Source organism: Xylocopa sonorina, chromosome 2 (assembly GCF_050948175.1).
Source record: "Xylocopa sonorina isolate GNS202 chromosome 2, iyXylSono1_principal, whole genome shotgun sequence".
Lineage (NCBI taxonomy): Eukaryota > Metazoa > Arthropoda > Insecta > Hymenoptera > Apidae > Xylocopa > Xylocopa sonorina.
In genome coordinates, this window is record NC_135194.1 from 12591366 (window position 1) to 12606920 (window position 15555).

General features: G+C 48.8%; 1 protein-coding gene across 1 annotated transcript in view; it reads right to left on the minus strand.

Moving 5' to 3' along the window:
- Cow (Proteoglycan Cow) overlaps positions 1 to 15555 on the minus strand; it is a 117748-nt gene that overhangs the window by 37713 nt on the left and 64480 nt on the right. Inside the window, exon 2 of the mRNA XM_076909868.1 lies at positions 5799 to 5856. Within this exon, the coding sequence (XP_076765983.1) occupies positions 5799 to 5856 (58 nt within the window). The remainder of the gene's footprint in view (positions 1 to 5798; positions 5857 to 15555) is intronic.

The following is a 15555-nucleotide window of genomic DNA, read 5'->3' on the forward strand; positions in this document are numbered from 1 at the left end:
TATTTTTACTCGTTACGTTGACCACGTTCGTACGCCGTCGATCAATCGTCAAACCGTTTCGCAGATATAATCGAGGCGTTCGTCTTCTGCTCCAGGCGATACACAAATATCGACGAGATTCGGTGACGTTTGATAATTTACTCCGCGTTGTTCCCCTTCGAAGGAGACAAGTAGACAATAATAAGGATCGACAGTTTCCGCGCGTGGCTTCGCGTCGAGTGAATTGGATCCCTGTCGCCCCGACGATTCCTACGGACGTTTCATCTCTGACAGACGTCGCGAAGCATTTTTCCCCGGATAGATTTACGATGTTTGATCACTGCTCGGAGGACTCTGGGGTTGCATGGAAATTTGATCGAGTCGCGTGGACTTTTACTCGTTAAACTCGAACGAGAGCTCCTTTCGCTAAAACCTCCACTTTTCTGGACGTAAGGAATAATTGGCGAAACGATTTCAAGGATACGAAATGGTCCATTAAAGTAAATCGAATATGAATTGAGTATAGAATATTTATAATCGAATTTGAGAAGAAATCGTACTCGCGTTAAATCGCCTCAGTCGAATCCAATAAAGTGGGAATCTTAAAAAAGGATTCACAGGAGATCTAAGCTGGTATAACGAACGACAGAACGTCTTTCTGACCGCAGAGGTAATTACATCGATGTTCGTAACATGCTAATCGGGGCAAGTTATCGCGAATGGTGTTCACAGTTCCTCAAGTCGGCCAACAATGGACTGCGCGGAACTTTCGAAACAAAAATCGTTCCAAGTGAATTAGCACGCCTGCTGGATCCGCTACCCCTCTGCAGTTATAATGCACTCAGTCCCAGCGCACCTGGCGACGTTTCGACCCCCCCGTACTCATTCCTCGCCAAGACATTTTCCTCTTCGTTCGCTCCTGAAGGATCTATCCGAGAACTTTCAGTAGTATCATTCAGAAATTTCGTCGAGGCGCTCTTAAACCTTCCTCTAATAAAGAACGGCGTCGTTTCCTCCATTTTTAAGAAGAGCCTGAAGAGCTAGGAACGAGGTGTGTCTCTTAAAAATTCGACGATCCTTCTTACGACCACTTCACATATTTTACAAACTCGCAACTTAACCTACTATCCTCGCTGTAAAAGCCAAAAAACGTTCGCCTCGAATTATCGACCCAAAAACGTGGCAGCTGACACGATCTGCTCGATCGTGGAGCGTGACTCTTCGCGTCGATGAGGAGGAAAGAAGCGAAGCGGCTGCCTCGGGTCGCCCTCGAACCGTAATAGCCCGAAGAACCCCATTAACCCCACAAATTATCCGTCTATCTTACCTTCGCGGGTGTACCGTGAGCCGAAACCTCGCCCACCACCCCCCTCGAGCAACCCTCTGTCCCCTTCGAAATCGCATTACGATATCGATTACAGCGTATATTACGCCGCTGACAATTACGGCGCACAATGCGGCCAAAATGGCCAGACTTCTCGGTGAATTAGACGCCGCGGAACGGCGGATATATCCCCGATCGATCATGCGGTTCGAATGATCGACGATGCTAATGGCCAAGATGCTGGGATAAGCTCGAGACGATAATGCGCGCGGTTCGTTCGTTCCGTCGCAGCGGCGTGGATCCGATATCATCGAACGGGGGATGAGTACCGTACGGGGGTGACATATGCGGGCTCGTCAGCGTGCCCGGTGAAATTCTCTCGCGGATCAGAGCCGGAAGAGCTGCGAGACGTGGGCCAGGAAGATCGTTGAAACGATCGGAAGGAAAAAAGTAATAGTGAGAGATGGATAAGAGTTAAATGGAGAAATATATAGGAACGTATTTCGGTTTTCTTCGCTGACGTTGTCATGGAAATGGTCTAAGTACACGTTACACCGTCATTCGTCCATCGTCCAACGCGCGACCCCTATAAATCGCGAAACTAACTCAATATTCTTTCCGACTAGCGCTAGGAAATGTTCCACGCGTAGATTAAAACAGTGTAGCCTGTAATATTTCTGGCATAAATCGAGCGTCATAAATCCTCCCCCTAAATTATCATGCATTCCCAGAATTGCCAAGGAACCGGCGCTCACCGCGGTCGTTATAAATTACCATTACCTTCGTAACGCTGTTCCAACGCGAGCCGTGATTAACTTGAACGCTTTAACCGACGTCGCAGTTATTCATGTTTCTATCGGACGATATTTAAACCGAACGTCGGGTCTCGTCTCGACGAGTCGTCGAGCCGCGCGGATTCTGTTGCCGCGGTGGACGTAATCGAACACGACTCAGGGGATAATTACGTGTTCTTATTGTCAGAGCACGGGCATAGGTACACGTCTTACGGACAGCTAATTATTACGCGATGGCGAGCACGTATCGGAGGCGCATAATTACCAGCCGATTTATCCTGACTGTTCAACGTGGCGTGTCGTTCCGTCTGCGAATCGAGCACCTTTCATTACGACGTCAGTCAGTCTGCAGGAGCACGCGGTTCGACGTCGCGCGACGCGACTATCCGTCGCGATACGAAGCTTTCTAATTGTCATTCAATCTCCGTAAAAATTCGATTATCAGCACACGAGCGATCCCTCAAAACTTATAAAGAATACACGCCTCGATGAACGCACAATAATTTTTATTATCGCAGCATCAGAACGATCGCAATTTTCGTTTCACCGTTATTGAAACGCACTTGGCGAAGTCCCGTAGGATCCGAAACCGCGACGACGACCATGGTACGTCCCAAAGACACGGGTACGCGCAACGGTGCGCGGCGTCTCTCGAGCGGAGCCTCTTTCCTCGGTCACCGCTTAAATTACACGGAGGAGAGATCTGTCGTCGTGGTGGAGTATCATCGGGGAATTAAGGACGCGCGGATTCACAGATGCACTCCGGCGGGCAGGTAGAAACAGGAAGATTCGGCCTCTCCGGCGCAAAATGATAACCAGAGGAGATAAGGCGGCGGAGTCGAGAGGGCTGGGGGGGATCGCGCGGTTACCACGGTCTCCCGATGCCCGATTAAATTATATAGATACCACCGTAATTGCTCGTATCGTTACGCTGATAGAATTTACGAGCGGTCCGCACGCCTGTTATTGGCCACGAAGTAACAACTCGCACCGCGAGCGTACTTTCCGATCGCGATTTACGCGCTGCGCCGTCTGAATCGGCGAGAGCAACGGGTCGAGGAGAGGATTCGAGCGAAAGCTACTCGTGCGTGACTGTCGTGACTCTTACTACATTTCAATAGTTCGTACATCGACAAAAATTGCAAAGGTAAAATAAGATACAAAAAATACTGAGATATAATTGAAATAGTTTACGCACTGTCTCGAAACTCACCCCTAAAAGAAACGCAGACGAATCGAGCTGTAGAGCCTCCTCAGCTCGTAACAACCCCATCGATTATTCTCCCCGACTCGCAGCAATCACGCAGGATCGTTCAACCCCCGTTGAACGCGTGACATTCGTTCCTATCCCCCTAAACCCGAGGCCAGCACGCTTACTCTCGGCCGCAGCAAGAAGTACGCAACGCGGCGAGCACAAAGGGTTAACCGACGGGGCTATTATTATGACCAGCCTCGAATCAGCGGCCGGATTCGCGGTTATTTCCGCCGAAAGGGGACAAAGTAATTGCGGCTGGCATACCAGCGATTCCATGCGCGTCTCTCTCTCTCTCTCTCTCTCTCTCTACTCTCTCTTCCACCCCTTGTCTCTTCGACCCTTGCCTCGCGATTCAATTTAACGAACGTAGCTACGGAAAATCGTCGCGACTGCGAAGGGGACGACAGATCTGATTTATCGATTCTGGACGGACGGTGGTTGGGAAAATTTTCCATTCGCGAGAGGGTGTAGAAGCCGCGGGATCGATCTCGCGTTCTGTTGTCAGGAACGGTGACGAAGATGGATTTCATTTGGAAATGTTTATGGACTCCCCGAGAAACGCACGTCTTGTCGTGATGTATTTTTGACGGTACGTTTCGTGGCGACTCGCACAGATGTTTCTAAACGAGCGCATCCTTTCTGTCGGTAGCCGAGAAAAATTGCCAAAAATTTCCCGGTTGATGAATGGAACCGATCCGTTAGAAGAGAGAAAGCGCGCGGCAACTCGGAACATCGAGGGAAATTAAAGCCGATGCTTCTCTTCTCCGCGTGTCTGGATAATCGGCCATGCAACGATTAATCGAAGTTGGAAAAATTCAACAAATCAAGCCGTGGACAAAAAGTGCGTTAACGTTTCCGTATTACTTGTTTGCGTGCCCGTAAATGAAAACGGGCGAACGGTGGGCCGGGATGGGCGAAGGGGGTGGGTTTGGCGCGCACAGAGGCTAAGCCATTGAAGGGATGCAACGCGCGATGGACGGCATGGTAAAAGATAAAACGGCGGAATTGTTATCGTAGCAATAACGAAACGAGTGCGCGCGATTACATTCATTCTTTGTGCGTCGCTCGCAGGGGCTGATCTAACCGCGCGATTTACAAAAGAATCGTATTTGTTTCCGGCGTACAATCGCGGACCACTCGCTCACCCTCCAGGGCTAACGATTCAAAAACGGAATCCCGTTCTTTTCGAGGGCGCGGCGCCGATTCCGCGTCGTACCGTTTTCAAAGACACACACGCCCGTTCGTGAAATAAAGTAGCGACGAAACAAGGGGTGAGGGTGGGCTCGATGAAATCTGCGGCGCACGGTCGGGCATTTAAACGAAATCGAAGTGCCCCGCGGCGGACGAAGCAGTTTATTCGTAAAACTGGTCGATGACTTTTAGATATTCTTTAAGAACGCGATAGAGAAATTAACATTAGGTTGTGAAACTCCCATTCGAAATATCATTCTCACGAGTGGACGCTAAGTTTGATCATTTCTCTTTCATCTTAAGTTAGCAAGGGTTGAATAATTGACCGTAAACCGATAATAAATTTCTCAGTGGCCGCGTCGCGAAGTGTATCCAAAGTTGAAGCGGTTCAAAGGAAAAGTAGAGGGTCCAAGAACCTCTAAAGGTCTGAAGAATCCGAGCGACGGCGGGTAGGTGACTCGAGGGGGCTCGAAAAAACGTGAACAATTTAAGGAATTCGAGCGGCAGCGCGTCGTGTTCCAAGTGTATCGAATTTTAGGCGAATGATAATTTAAGCGGAAAGTTAATCAGAGGCGAGTTTCGTTACAGTATTGCGAGCCGTCCGAAGTAGCTCCTGGGAAAAGTTACGTATCCCGCGGACCGATTATCATAATACTGCATAATTTGCGTACCAAAGGTTCCTCGAACTTCTTGGGAAACTTTAACGCGCACCTATTCTTCCTTTTTCCCCTTCATCCCTCTTCTTCTCCCGTCTTTTCTTTCGTTCCTTTTTTTTTTCACCCGGCGACAGAATTTGCACTTCAAGAAGTGGGTTAGCCCCGAAGTTCCGAGTAATTGGCTATTTAGAAAGAAAATCGAGGGGATGGCCTTTCCAAACGGAAGAACCAGATGGATTTTAATGGGCTCGCGATGATCAATTTCTGGCCACGCGAATTGTCAATCATTTAGCAGAAACGTCGAGTGGTTATTAAATTAAGCTGTGCCATAAATTGGAAGCTCGACGGGATTTGATAAAAATCTGATAAAATTTTCGATGGTCCATCAACAGCGGATGCGAAAAGCATTTGCATATCATTGCGTTCTTCTTCTCGCGTCCATTTAAGTATTCGTTATGCGATTAATTAAACTCTCCGCTGCTTGAAATACAAGGGATTTGATGCGAAATGTATATGCATAATGAATTCTGGAAGCCGACTAGGAAAATGCACGTGTATGCAAATGCTTTTTATCTACGATACAAATGTCGAGTACTCACTGTTCGGGTCGTGTATCCATCTCTTCTTGTCGCCCACTTTCATTATACGCGTGTCATCCTGCAACAAAGGAACATTCCCATTCAGCTATACACTTTCGACTCTTCCTTTCACATATCGGAGACAAGATCATTTATTTGTTAAAATGAAAAAAAAAAGAAAATAGAGGTGGAATAAGAAAGGGAGGAAAAAACCAATATCTTTGAGCTTATTCCCTGCTTTTCAATAATCCTGCCACGGCACACGATTTCATGCTGAATCCAATAACGAAATTCCCTTCGCTCTTACGCCGTGCGGAGCCAGTTGCGCGCAGACAGCAAAAACGGGACCGGTAACAGAGACAAAGGAAACAATCGCTTCCTTTCGAGCCAATTAAAACGAACTCGCCTCCGTCTGCTCGAATTTTCATGAACGCCTCACCGGACATCTCTATGCAAATCTGCATCGCGCAAGAACCAAAGTCCTGGTTCCGCTGAAAGATTATTAAGGCCAGGCGGCTCGCACCACCGATCACAGTGCCGATAAATTTCCATGCCCCTGGCGCTAATCGCCTCTATACCCGGCTAACACGACCCTGCTGGCATTTCTCATTTTTTTTTTTTTACTCGACGATCAAGGTCGCGTCTCGTGTCACGAGATTCATGTGAAAATCCTATTCCAGGCGTCGAAATCGTTCGCCTAATCGGCAGAACGGGGGTGAGAACGCGGCCTGGCGGTTTGGTCCGTCACGTGCGCGAGATTCAGGGTTGCTCGGTTAAAAATCGAGCCGTTTTGAAGTTCAAGCCGAGGTCGCTCGTGGCACCGGTACGTGGGCGGCTTGGGACGAGGGAAACGAGCTCGCGTGATAGTTCACGTGCCAGTTGGAAACAATTCGAGGATAATATCTGAAATACCTTCGGAGAAACCGGCTGCACGATCTGGGCTACTGACCACCGCTGACGACCAAATTTTCCTTGAGAAGCAACGCGAGCAATATCGCGGAGGAGTTTTTCGAGTAGGCTGCTATTTCGCTAATTAATTCTAGCCACTCTATTCTTACGATAGCTGTTCTAATAATTTTGCGATTGATACGACTGCGTCAAGCTGTATCGATCGTAACATCTATCCAGCGAAATGTGAAATGTTCCATCGCGAAACTTTTCGACGTCGATTTACAGTACGGCATAATCCATTGGAGATATTTTAATTTCCATGCAAATAGCGGGTCGCTTCGACGACCCGTTTCCGTCCGAAAACTGCCGCGTAGCCACCCCCTCGTCCGCTCGCGTGAAATCGCCTATTCACCCCGTTTCCCTTTCGAGGAGAATTCGTTCCTGCGACGGCGAACGGTCGAGCTTTCACGGGACAAACGTCGAACAACAGTCTCTCGTTATCGTCGCTCTCGTTCTCGCTGTCTATACAGTTAGAGGCGGGGGTTGGTGATAGTGTTTCGCAATTAGCAAGATAACGGCGTCGTCCTCCGTGAATTTTCGAAGGCGGCCCGTTTCAGAGCCGGCCACTTGTACGTTTCGCGTGGCGTTTTCGACTTTCAAATTGGCCCAGCGAATCGGTGCAGCGAGTAGAACCGGGCAGCATGTAATTATCATCGAACGGAATAAGGAATAGCCGGGTGCCTCGAGCCTGCTCGTGCAACGTCGAGTTCTCTCCGCGTCTCTCCCTCGAGTCTTCGCCGGAAACGAATTCCATGTCCCTGAGAGTAATTACAGCGATCGAGAACGCTGGTAACGATGGCCCTTCGAAATTTATTAGACGCCCGAGGTTCAACGAGTCTTCGATGCGAGCGCGAAAAATTTCGTCGCCGCTCCATCGACTCTCCCTCGTTACTTTGGCAGAATTTGCATAATTCGAGCGGAATTCGCGATCTCATGAATGTTAAGAAACCCGCAGCGGTGACGTTGAAACAATTAGAACGATTAAGACGGCATTTCGTTTAAGCGATCCCCGCTGAATGTCGACGCTTTTCGACGGGGATCGACGGTCTTCCACTCGCGTCGAGTGCCGCGTTAATCGCTCCGTTCCGCGGCGGCGCGTTTCGAATCCAATTTCCCTGTACGGAGGAGAGTATCCCTGTGTGATGGGGATCAGAATACATCCACAGTATCCTCTGCTTGTCGTAAGAGGCGACTAATAGAGGGAAGAAAGAGTTAAGGAAGATCTAGGGAAGAGTAACGAATTTTAGTGAAGAAGAAGAACAATGTATGCAAAGATATTAAATGCGAAAGGATAGGAACGTTTTCCATTGGGCAAAATAAGAGCGTAGCGCTCTTCAGAATCGCCATCTGCTGGCTATAAAGGACTAATTTATAAAACCAGTAGAATGCTGGATTAAAACGCGTTCGAAAGACGCAGCCGCGAGGAGAGTCGCGCGAGAAGATCGAGCGCCTCCGGCACCGATAAATATGGAACGAGCTCGCAGGATCGTCCCGGAAAACGGCCAGCAGGAGAGAGACTCGTGGCGGGTGAGCGGGGATTCGAATTATGGAAATGCCCGTTTCCCGTTGATCAATAATTAATCAGCGGCGTAATTAGCTTTCGCAGCACCGTGGACGTTTCTCCCGTGCAATGCGCGGAATTGTGTCGCTGTCAATCTGAAAATATGCACCCGAATAATCCGGCTGTCCATTCATCGAGGATTAATCATTTTATGTGCCCTCGTCATTGTCGCGATTCCAGACTGGCCTCGAGCATCCGACGCGCTCATTTCCCAAGAAATTATGTCGGCTAATGGAGCGTGTTAACTCGAACGAATCGTTCGAATTTATCGCGCGATTTGTTATCGTATCGTCGAATCCTCGATCGAAATATTTTTCCGACTACTCTCGCGATTCCTCTCTGTTGCAACGCGGCGGACAATTCGTTCGTTTCCTTATTCGTGAAACCTCGCGCGCTATTCACCGGGAATCCGGGTAAATTCGGGCGGCGATTAATTCCCGTGGACCGTGAAGGATCGCGTATCGATCCGCGCGAATTTAACAAGGTCGTTTCACCGGGACCACGAGGACCTCCTCGTAGATGGGCTGACGCGCGTCGTTTCACCCGGCTGCATACATAACCCGGGCCTCCGCTTCGTTATTCCGTTGCTCCCGGCCGAGATAACCTGCCACTTTTCGCCCCGCGGAGCCGACTGAATTATTCGACGAGCCGAAAATTGCCTTTCGAGTCGACGAAGGTCCGCTTTTAGGGCCGGATCCATCTCGCCGGCGATGCGCGCGTTCAACGGGCTACTCGTGCCCGCGTTAAACAGTCCCGGATAATGTTTCTCGAGTGCGCGAGCCGGAGGAACGCGCGAGCCACTTCCGGTACGGTTAACCCCGTTAAGATCCACCCCCCCCCCCCCCCGACGAATTTAATCGCGATTTTCTCGAGAGCGAAATTTTAAACGGGCGATCAGAAGCCTCAAAGCGAGTGCTTTGACGATAAATTGCTATTGTGCACGGTTAATTGTATACCCCAAGAATTTTTGTTAATAATTAACGAATTTAATGGTAGTCGAATATCGAAGGAGAGGAGCTCGTAACGATATTATACTGTTTCAATTAAAAAGATTTGTAAGAATTTTTGTAAAAGAATTCTGGCGCACAGTAGCAAGTAGAAGTGGACCCTCATTAGTCAGACATCACTCTGAACCAACAAAGTCGAATGAAGATCTTCAAACGCAAAGATACAAAGATGTAACAACAATAATCTCGTACACAGAAGTTGAAAGACGTTTTAAAAATTGCAATTGATCGATTTTAAATACACTTCTACTCGAAGAAATTCCGTTAAGCCCCGATTGACCCGTTTCCTTGTTCCGTTTCGCGGTTGTCGTGCTCGATCACACGCGTCGTTCATTTAATTATTATCCCAGAGGACGGAACATTGGTCCAGGGCCAAACAGGCCGACCGTCACGACCAATTAACATCTCCAGCTGATGGATTGTTCGGCTGCGTCAACAACGGGCCTTTCTTTTCTCGTAGAGGAACTCGACTCACAGGGAAGATCGCGAGGGGGTAGTCGAAGAAGAGGACGGAACGGGCGAACTGGGTTACGGAAGTTGGGCAATTAAACGCTTTTCCGTGGCTGCAGCTACTTGTTCGAAACTTGTTCGGGACCACGGACGCGTCTAGTTTCCATCCTAAGCAAACAAGTTCCCTGCCAAACAAAATATCTCCGGTAAATACGGTTTATTTCAAGTAGCATCGAATGAAATTGCTAAGTGTTCCCATCCGCTTTACGGATCCCGGATCCTCGCATCGTCTCTACATCCGTGCTCGCATACGCGTGTGTCTCGCGAGCAGTCAGAACGAATTTCCCGTTCTTTCGATTTTTCCTGCGATTCCATTCTCCATGGAATGCTTACGTAAATAGAGTTCCTTGCGCCGTGCACCCTCTGTTCCCCCGTGGTAATCCTTCCAATTTATTTCTTTCAGACTGATAGATAACGTCGTTCCTAGTTTCTCGATTCGTTGCGATAGAATTCTGGTTTCTAGATACGCCTGAACTGTCTGAACTCGCAGATAGCCAATGGATTTTATTTCACCAGTTACGAACACCCTCGCGAGTGGTTAAATACGATATTTGAGAGATGCTACTCGCTCGATGGACAACGAAGTGACGAAACTGTCTCTCGTTTCGCGGATCCACGCGATAACCCGTTGTTCTCTCACCCGTCGCCATTTTTTCCCGACGGCTCTGATAGCCGGGAAATATTTCTTGTCGTCGTACGGACGTCTGGAGAAATGATACGCGCTGGCGAGACGGAGGGTGGTAAGAAGGGTTGGACGGGAGCCAACTGGAAGCTTCCGGTAAAAATGGCCTCGGTCGCGGCGAACGGCATCGACATTTTTATAAGTCGATTCCATGTAGGAGGTCGGGCGTGTTCCACGGTATTCCGCGGGACGACGTGGAAGGGTTGCCTGGTCGGGCTGGAAATTGTGCGCGGGCTAATTGGGTTGGGAACTTTTCTAGTTAAGCGTTTTCGTGCTTTGCGTACGCGACCGCCAGTGTTTCGCGATTGTTGCCTCCTCTTTTGGCAGGATTCGAAGGAACGGCTTGGTACGCGCATTCTGTCCAACGATGTACAGCGATTGGCCAAACTGGATATTACGGAGGATCCTTTAACGTCCTTTAATAATACCGTACGCTTTCGCGATACGGCGGAATTGAATGAAAGTAAAGGAACGCGAATGGCTCCGCTAGAACTCCGCTGTTATATCGTATGATTTTATAGAAGAAAAATGAAAAGGGGAAAGAGAATGGAAAATTGAGACAACGCCGCTCGGAGGTTTATTGGTTTACCGTTTTCTGCGGCGCTACTTTTTAAATATTCAATTCGCAAAGCAGCCCGCCGGGACGATCAACTTTTCCCCGGCTATTAATACCTGCCCTTTGCCCGCCGCTATATTAAAAGTGAGTGAAACTGCGCACGGGACGAGACCGGTCACCGTAAACGCGGAACTTTACCAATTAACCAGCCTGTCGTTCGTTTTTCCATCGTTATTCTCGTCAACGGGTAGCGAGGGTGAGACAGTGGATACGCGGGATAGACGAGGCTCGATCGGTGGCTAGTGAACTCTGTCCAGTGATTGTCCGCGATCATCCTCGGTCATTGTTTCCGTCACCTTCGATAGAGAATCGTACCATCGTTCGCAGTTAATCGCGATTCGTTTTCGCTCGTTACAACTTGCTTACAAACGCTCGTATTTTATTCGCAAAAATGTTTCTACTTCACACGCGCGATTCTTCGAAAATTTCATGCGAAAGACGGTTACTTTCAGCGTACAGAAATAAAGGTTTCACCCAGTGGAGTCTCGCAAAGTCCCAAGGAAGACGTTAAGCCGGCATCGCGATAATCGGATGGAACTGTTCGGTGGTCGCGTCCACCGAGGGGCATCCAGCCGATTGGAGGTGACTTAAGGCCTTGGCCACGTTTCAAAACCATTTCGTGGCTCCTATCATGGGGTAGCTTACTCTCTCTCTCTCTCTCCCTCTCTAGCGTAGACATATATACGCGCACGGGTCGAATCTGCGACCGATTAATCGAAATCCTCGACTTCCTTCTTGAAATTCATGGCGTTACCGAGCGGACCCGATAGAGGCGATCCGGTTCAGGGATGAATCGGTGATAGGGATCCCTTTTACGTGGCGTAGCCGACGAAATCAGGCCACGGGTGCTTCAGTTTTTAATGCATATATTCCGGCCGCGCCTCGCTGCGGATCGATCGATTTGGTTAAGGTCTGCGAGCTTCTTGGTTCACCTGGATGCTGGTTAAATTGTTGAATGATCGCTACGTGGCTGGTACGTTACCTCGACACATTGGTAATCAGGATTGAAACGATAGAAAAATCGTTCACTTCGAATAGATGAACTTTTACGATACCGGTTAACTGTATTTTAATCCATAAATACGTGTAACAAGTTCGTAAAGTTGCCTCGAATAGGATTAGATCGCTACGCGTCCAAGCTCGAACGATTGCACCCTTCGCGTTTAATTATTTCTCTACTATTTCCCTCCGTTCGTTAATATTCAATCGACTGGTATCGCCAACGCGAATTCATTCACCGGCTGCTCCAATTACACCCGACACCGAAATTTCCATTTGTCCCGATTTAATCGATCGCGCCGCGGCGGGGGCCACGAATGGGGGTTGTTTCCAGACGCGGCGCGTACAAAGTAGTCGGAGATCTTTGAACGATGAAAGCAACTCGAACGTGTACCCGGACGCATTCAGCCCCGTGGATAAAAGGAAGATCGATGAAACCGATGCAGACCGTTGCCGATAGTTCGATGAATATCCGTGGAGAATCCATCCCCCTTCGATCCGTTCGCCAACGGCGCTCGCTCTATCTCGCGGCCAGCAGCATTTTGTGTCCTCCTCCATCCCCTTGCCTTTCGACCCTCGTTCCACGATCGCTTCTCCACGGGGCGATTCTCAAAAATCACGCTGGATTTTCCACCGCGTTACTTGAACGGATTATGCCCGAGTATCCGCTCGGGCAGCGTCTGTACATTTCCGGATTACGAGCGAACGAGCTACTGATTCTATCAGCAGGGGGTACGAACGAGGTCCGATTCGATCGATGGTTTAGATTGCGAATAATTATTTCCACGGAAATTGTTTTTCACGTTTCAAATTGATCTTCATACGTGGCTACTGATTATTATTCCTCGCTGGATTCATTAATGGAAGCCCGTCGCGTGATGATTTCTGGGGCAGCGAATTATTTCCTCGCGAATGAATAATAGCGGACTGTCCTTCCGCTGAAATTACATTCATCTTCGTTAGGATTCGTCTTCCTTAATCTTCATCCGTCACGCTAATCAGACACCTGAACAGCGAAATCCGACTTAAAAACGACGGAGGGACGGACAAAGGATTTCAGGTTGGCATTTTCGCGGGTGGAACGAGTCCGACTTCGCGAAATGGATTTCGAGTTTCTATCTCGCGTTCAACTCGGATTACTCGTAGTCGGGTCAAAAATCGCGACGTTAACCGCGCTCCTTCGGTCCCGCTCGAGAGAAAGGGTGGTGCGGGTCAGCGAGGGACAATAGCGTCGATAAGTTAATTTGCCAGGGACCAGCTTTTACGCGACTCGAGCCAAGAGGGTGTACACATGCGGTGGCGTCTCGGAGGTAATGCATTTTGTAGCGGAACAGCGCGACGTTCCTCCGCAATTCGGTCCACGGAGATCGACCACGATGACCTCTGCCCGTGCTCGGTCAACCGGGGTTACCGGACTCTTCGTACGCGATGTCCTCGTCCTTCGAATCGAATTGATCCGCTTCTGCGCCATTCTGCCGCACTGAGCACCCACGAATTCGATTGTCCTTCCATCGTCAAAATTGAAACGTGAAATCGCGCCAGGTAGATTTACCGCTGCTGTTCGAATATAATCGAAGACATTAAAAACTGGCTCGCACGGAGAATTCCAGTTACTGAAGATAGTTCGACGGATTTGGTGCGCGTTCCGAAACGGGACAATTTGGAATGTTCAGTGTCAACGCGAGTTTTAAGGGTAGCTTCGACTTCTTAGCGTATCTTTTCAGAGTGACTGGAACGAAAGCGTTGGTTTAACGTTCGCGTAACTGCCATTTCCGCGAAGTAAAGCTCGCGACTGGCCATAAAATTTGCGCGGCTACGTCAGAACGCGGGACCAACGCTCGCGAACCACGCGACCAAAAGCGGGAGCAGGCTTTAAACTCAGTCGTAACCTTCGGCTCGGCGATCGTACACTCTCCGTGATTAATGCCACGCGTGTCCCGGTCGTGGGTCGAATAAAAACCAGCGACTCACACGCGAACGGGCCTGAATAGCGTCCCACTTTCTCTGCGACATTCGCAACCCCCACGGCTCGCGAGACGCCCGCCGCGCTTTAATCCATCCACGCCGGAAGAACGTCGGCCAGCCGTCGCTGCGACGTCGCGCTATAGTTAATTAGAGGGATTAACCCTCGCGCGACGGCCAACCTTTATTTATAAACGCGTACGAACGGGGTTGGTTCGCTCAAAAATGCTGGGATCGATAGAGATGCGGGCAGCGGCTTCTGGAACTGGCCGCCAGAGGTGCCTCCCGAAGGGGGTGCCTCTCTGGGTGCGAAGACCTTCGTCGAGGTTACGCCATCGATTTTCACCCGTCGATCGATAGATATTAAGGAATATTCCATTTTAAATGTCACAGCTTTTTTTTGGTACTGAAATCTACGTGTTTTTTTGAGAACGATCTATGCTTAAGCCCGTTTCACACTTGACGGTTCTACGCGAACAGGAGCCTTTCTGCAAAATTGTATTTGTAGGGCATCCGATTCAATCTCAGTCATCTTCCCTTCGAAGGAAAATAGGAAGCCGTAGCTTTCCCGTCCCGTGTCAAAGAAAATCGCGTCCTCGAGCAGTCGGGTTCTCTCTTTTTATGATTCTTCGTCTTGTATGAGGAATTTCGCCCTGAAAGTAGCGCGCGTTCGTTCTTTCGTCTACTTTTTTATGAGCAATCGTTTCAATTTTATATCGCAATAACGATATTCTCTCTCGTGATCTCGCAGCGACGTAGTTCGGAATTAGTGCTAATGAAACTGGGCAAATTGTGCGAAACGGGACGCTCTTAACACTCTTAGATTAAATCCGATTAATTTCTATCCCTGGTCCTCCTTTTTCAGAGGAGAAAGGTTTAAATGTATCCCTTTTAAATAGATCACCTACTAGTTACGTATACTCTTAATGTTAACTGAATCAAGACAATTAATCATTTCTTCCTGCAAACTCAACTACTAAGTTCTTAATTCCTCCGCTGCCATTCAATTGTATTCGAAATACTTGGATTACCTGTTTCGCTTGAATTATTCACGTTTAGAAACCATCCGGTGTCACGTATAAATCTATAATTCAATTGCAAAATTTAGTACCAAGTACTGTTATCTCATTTAATCCCATTCGACAGCGACATTTCGATCTCTCCTCCGACTGTTTCTCTAACTCTCAAGTTCCATCGTGTCGGGTGCTATTAGTTCAAAATACGAATAAACATCATCGATGCAGAAAGTTCTCTGTACACTTTGCTGTATCTTTTAACGTCCGCTGTTACCGTCATACTCTCGTTCCGTGTACGAACGAGTTTCCAACGAGAAACCCAATTTCGATCCACAGGGCGTCCCACCCTCACGGTCCCCGTTCTTATCGTACCGACGAAATCGACTGCATCGAATTCCATAAACGCAACGAGGGTGTTCTCGCACACGCGCGCGCGAAAGTCCCAGGCATCGCCGCGGGGCTAATTCTTTCGCG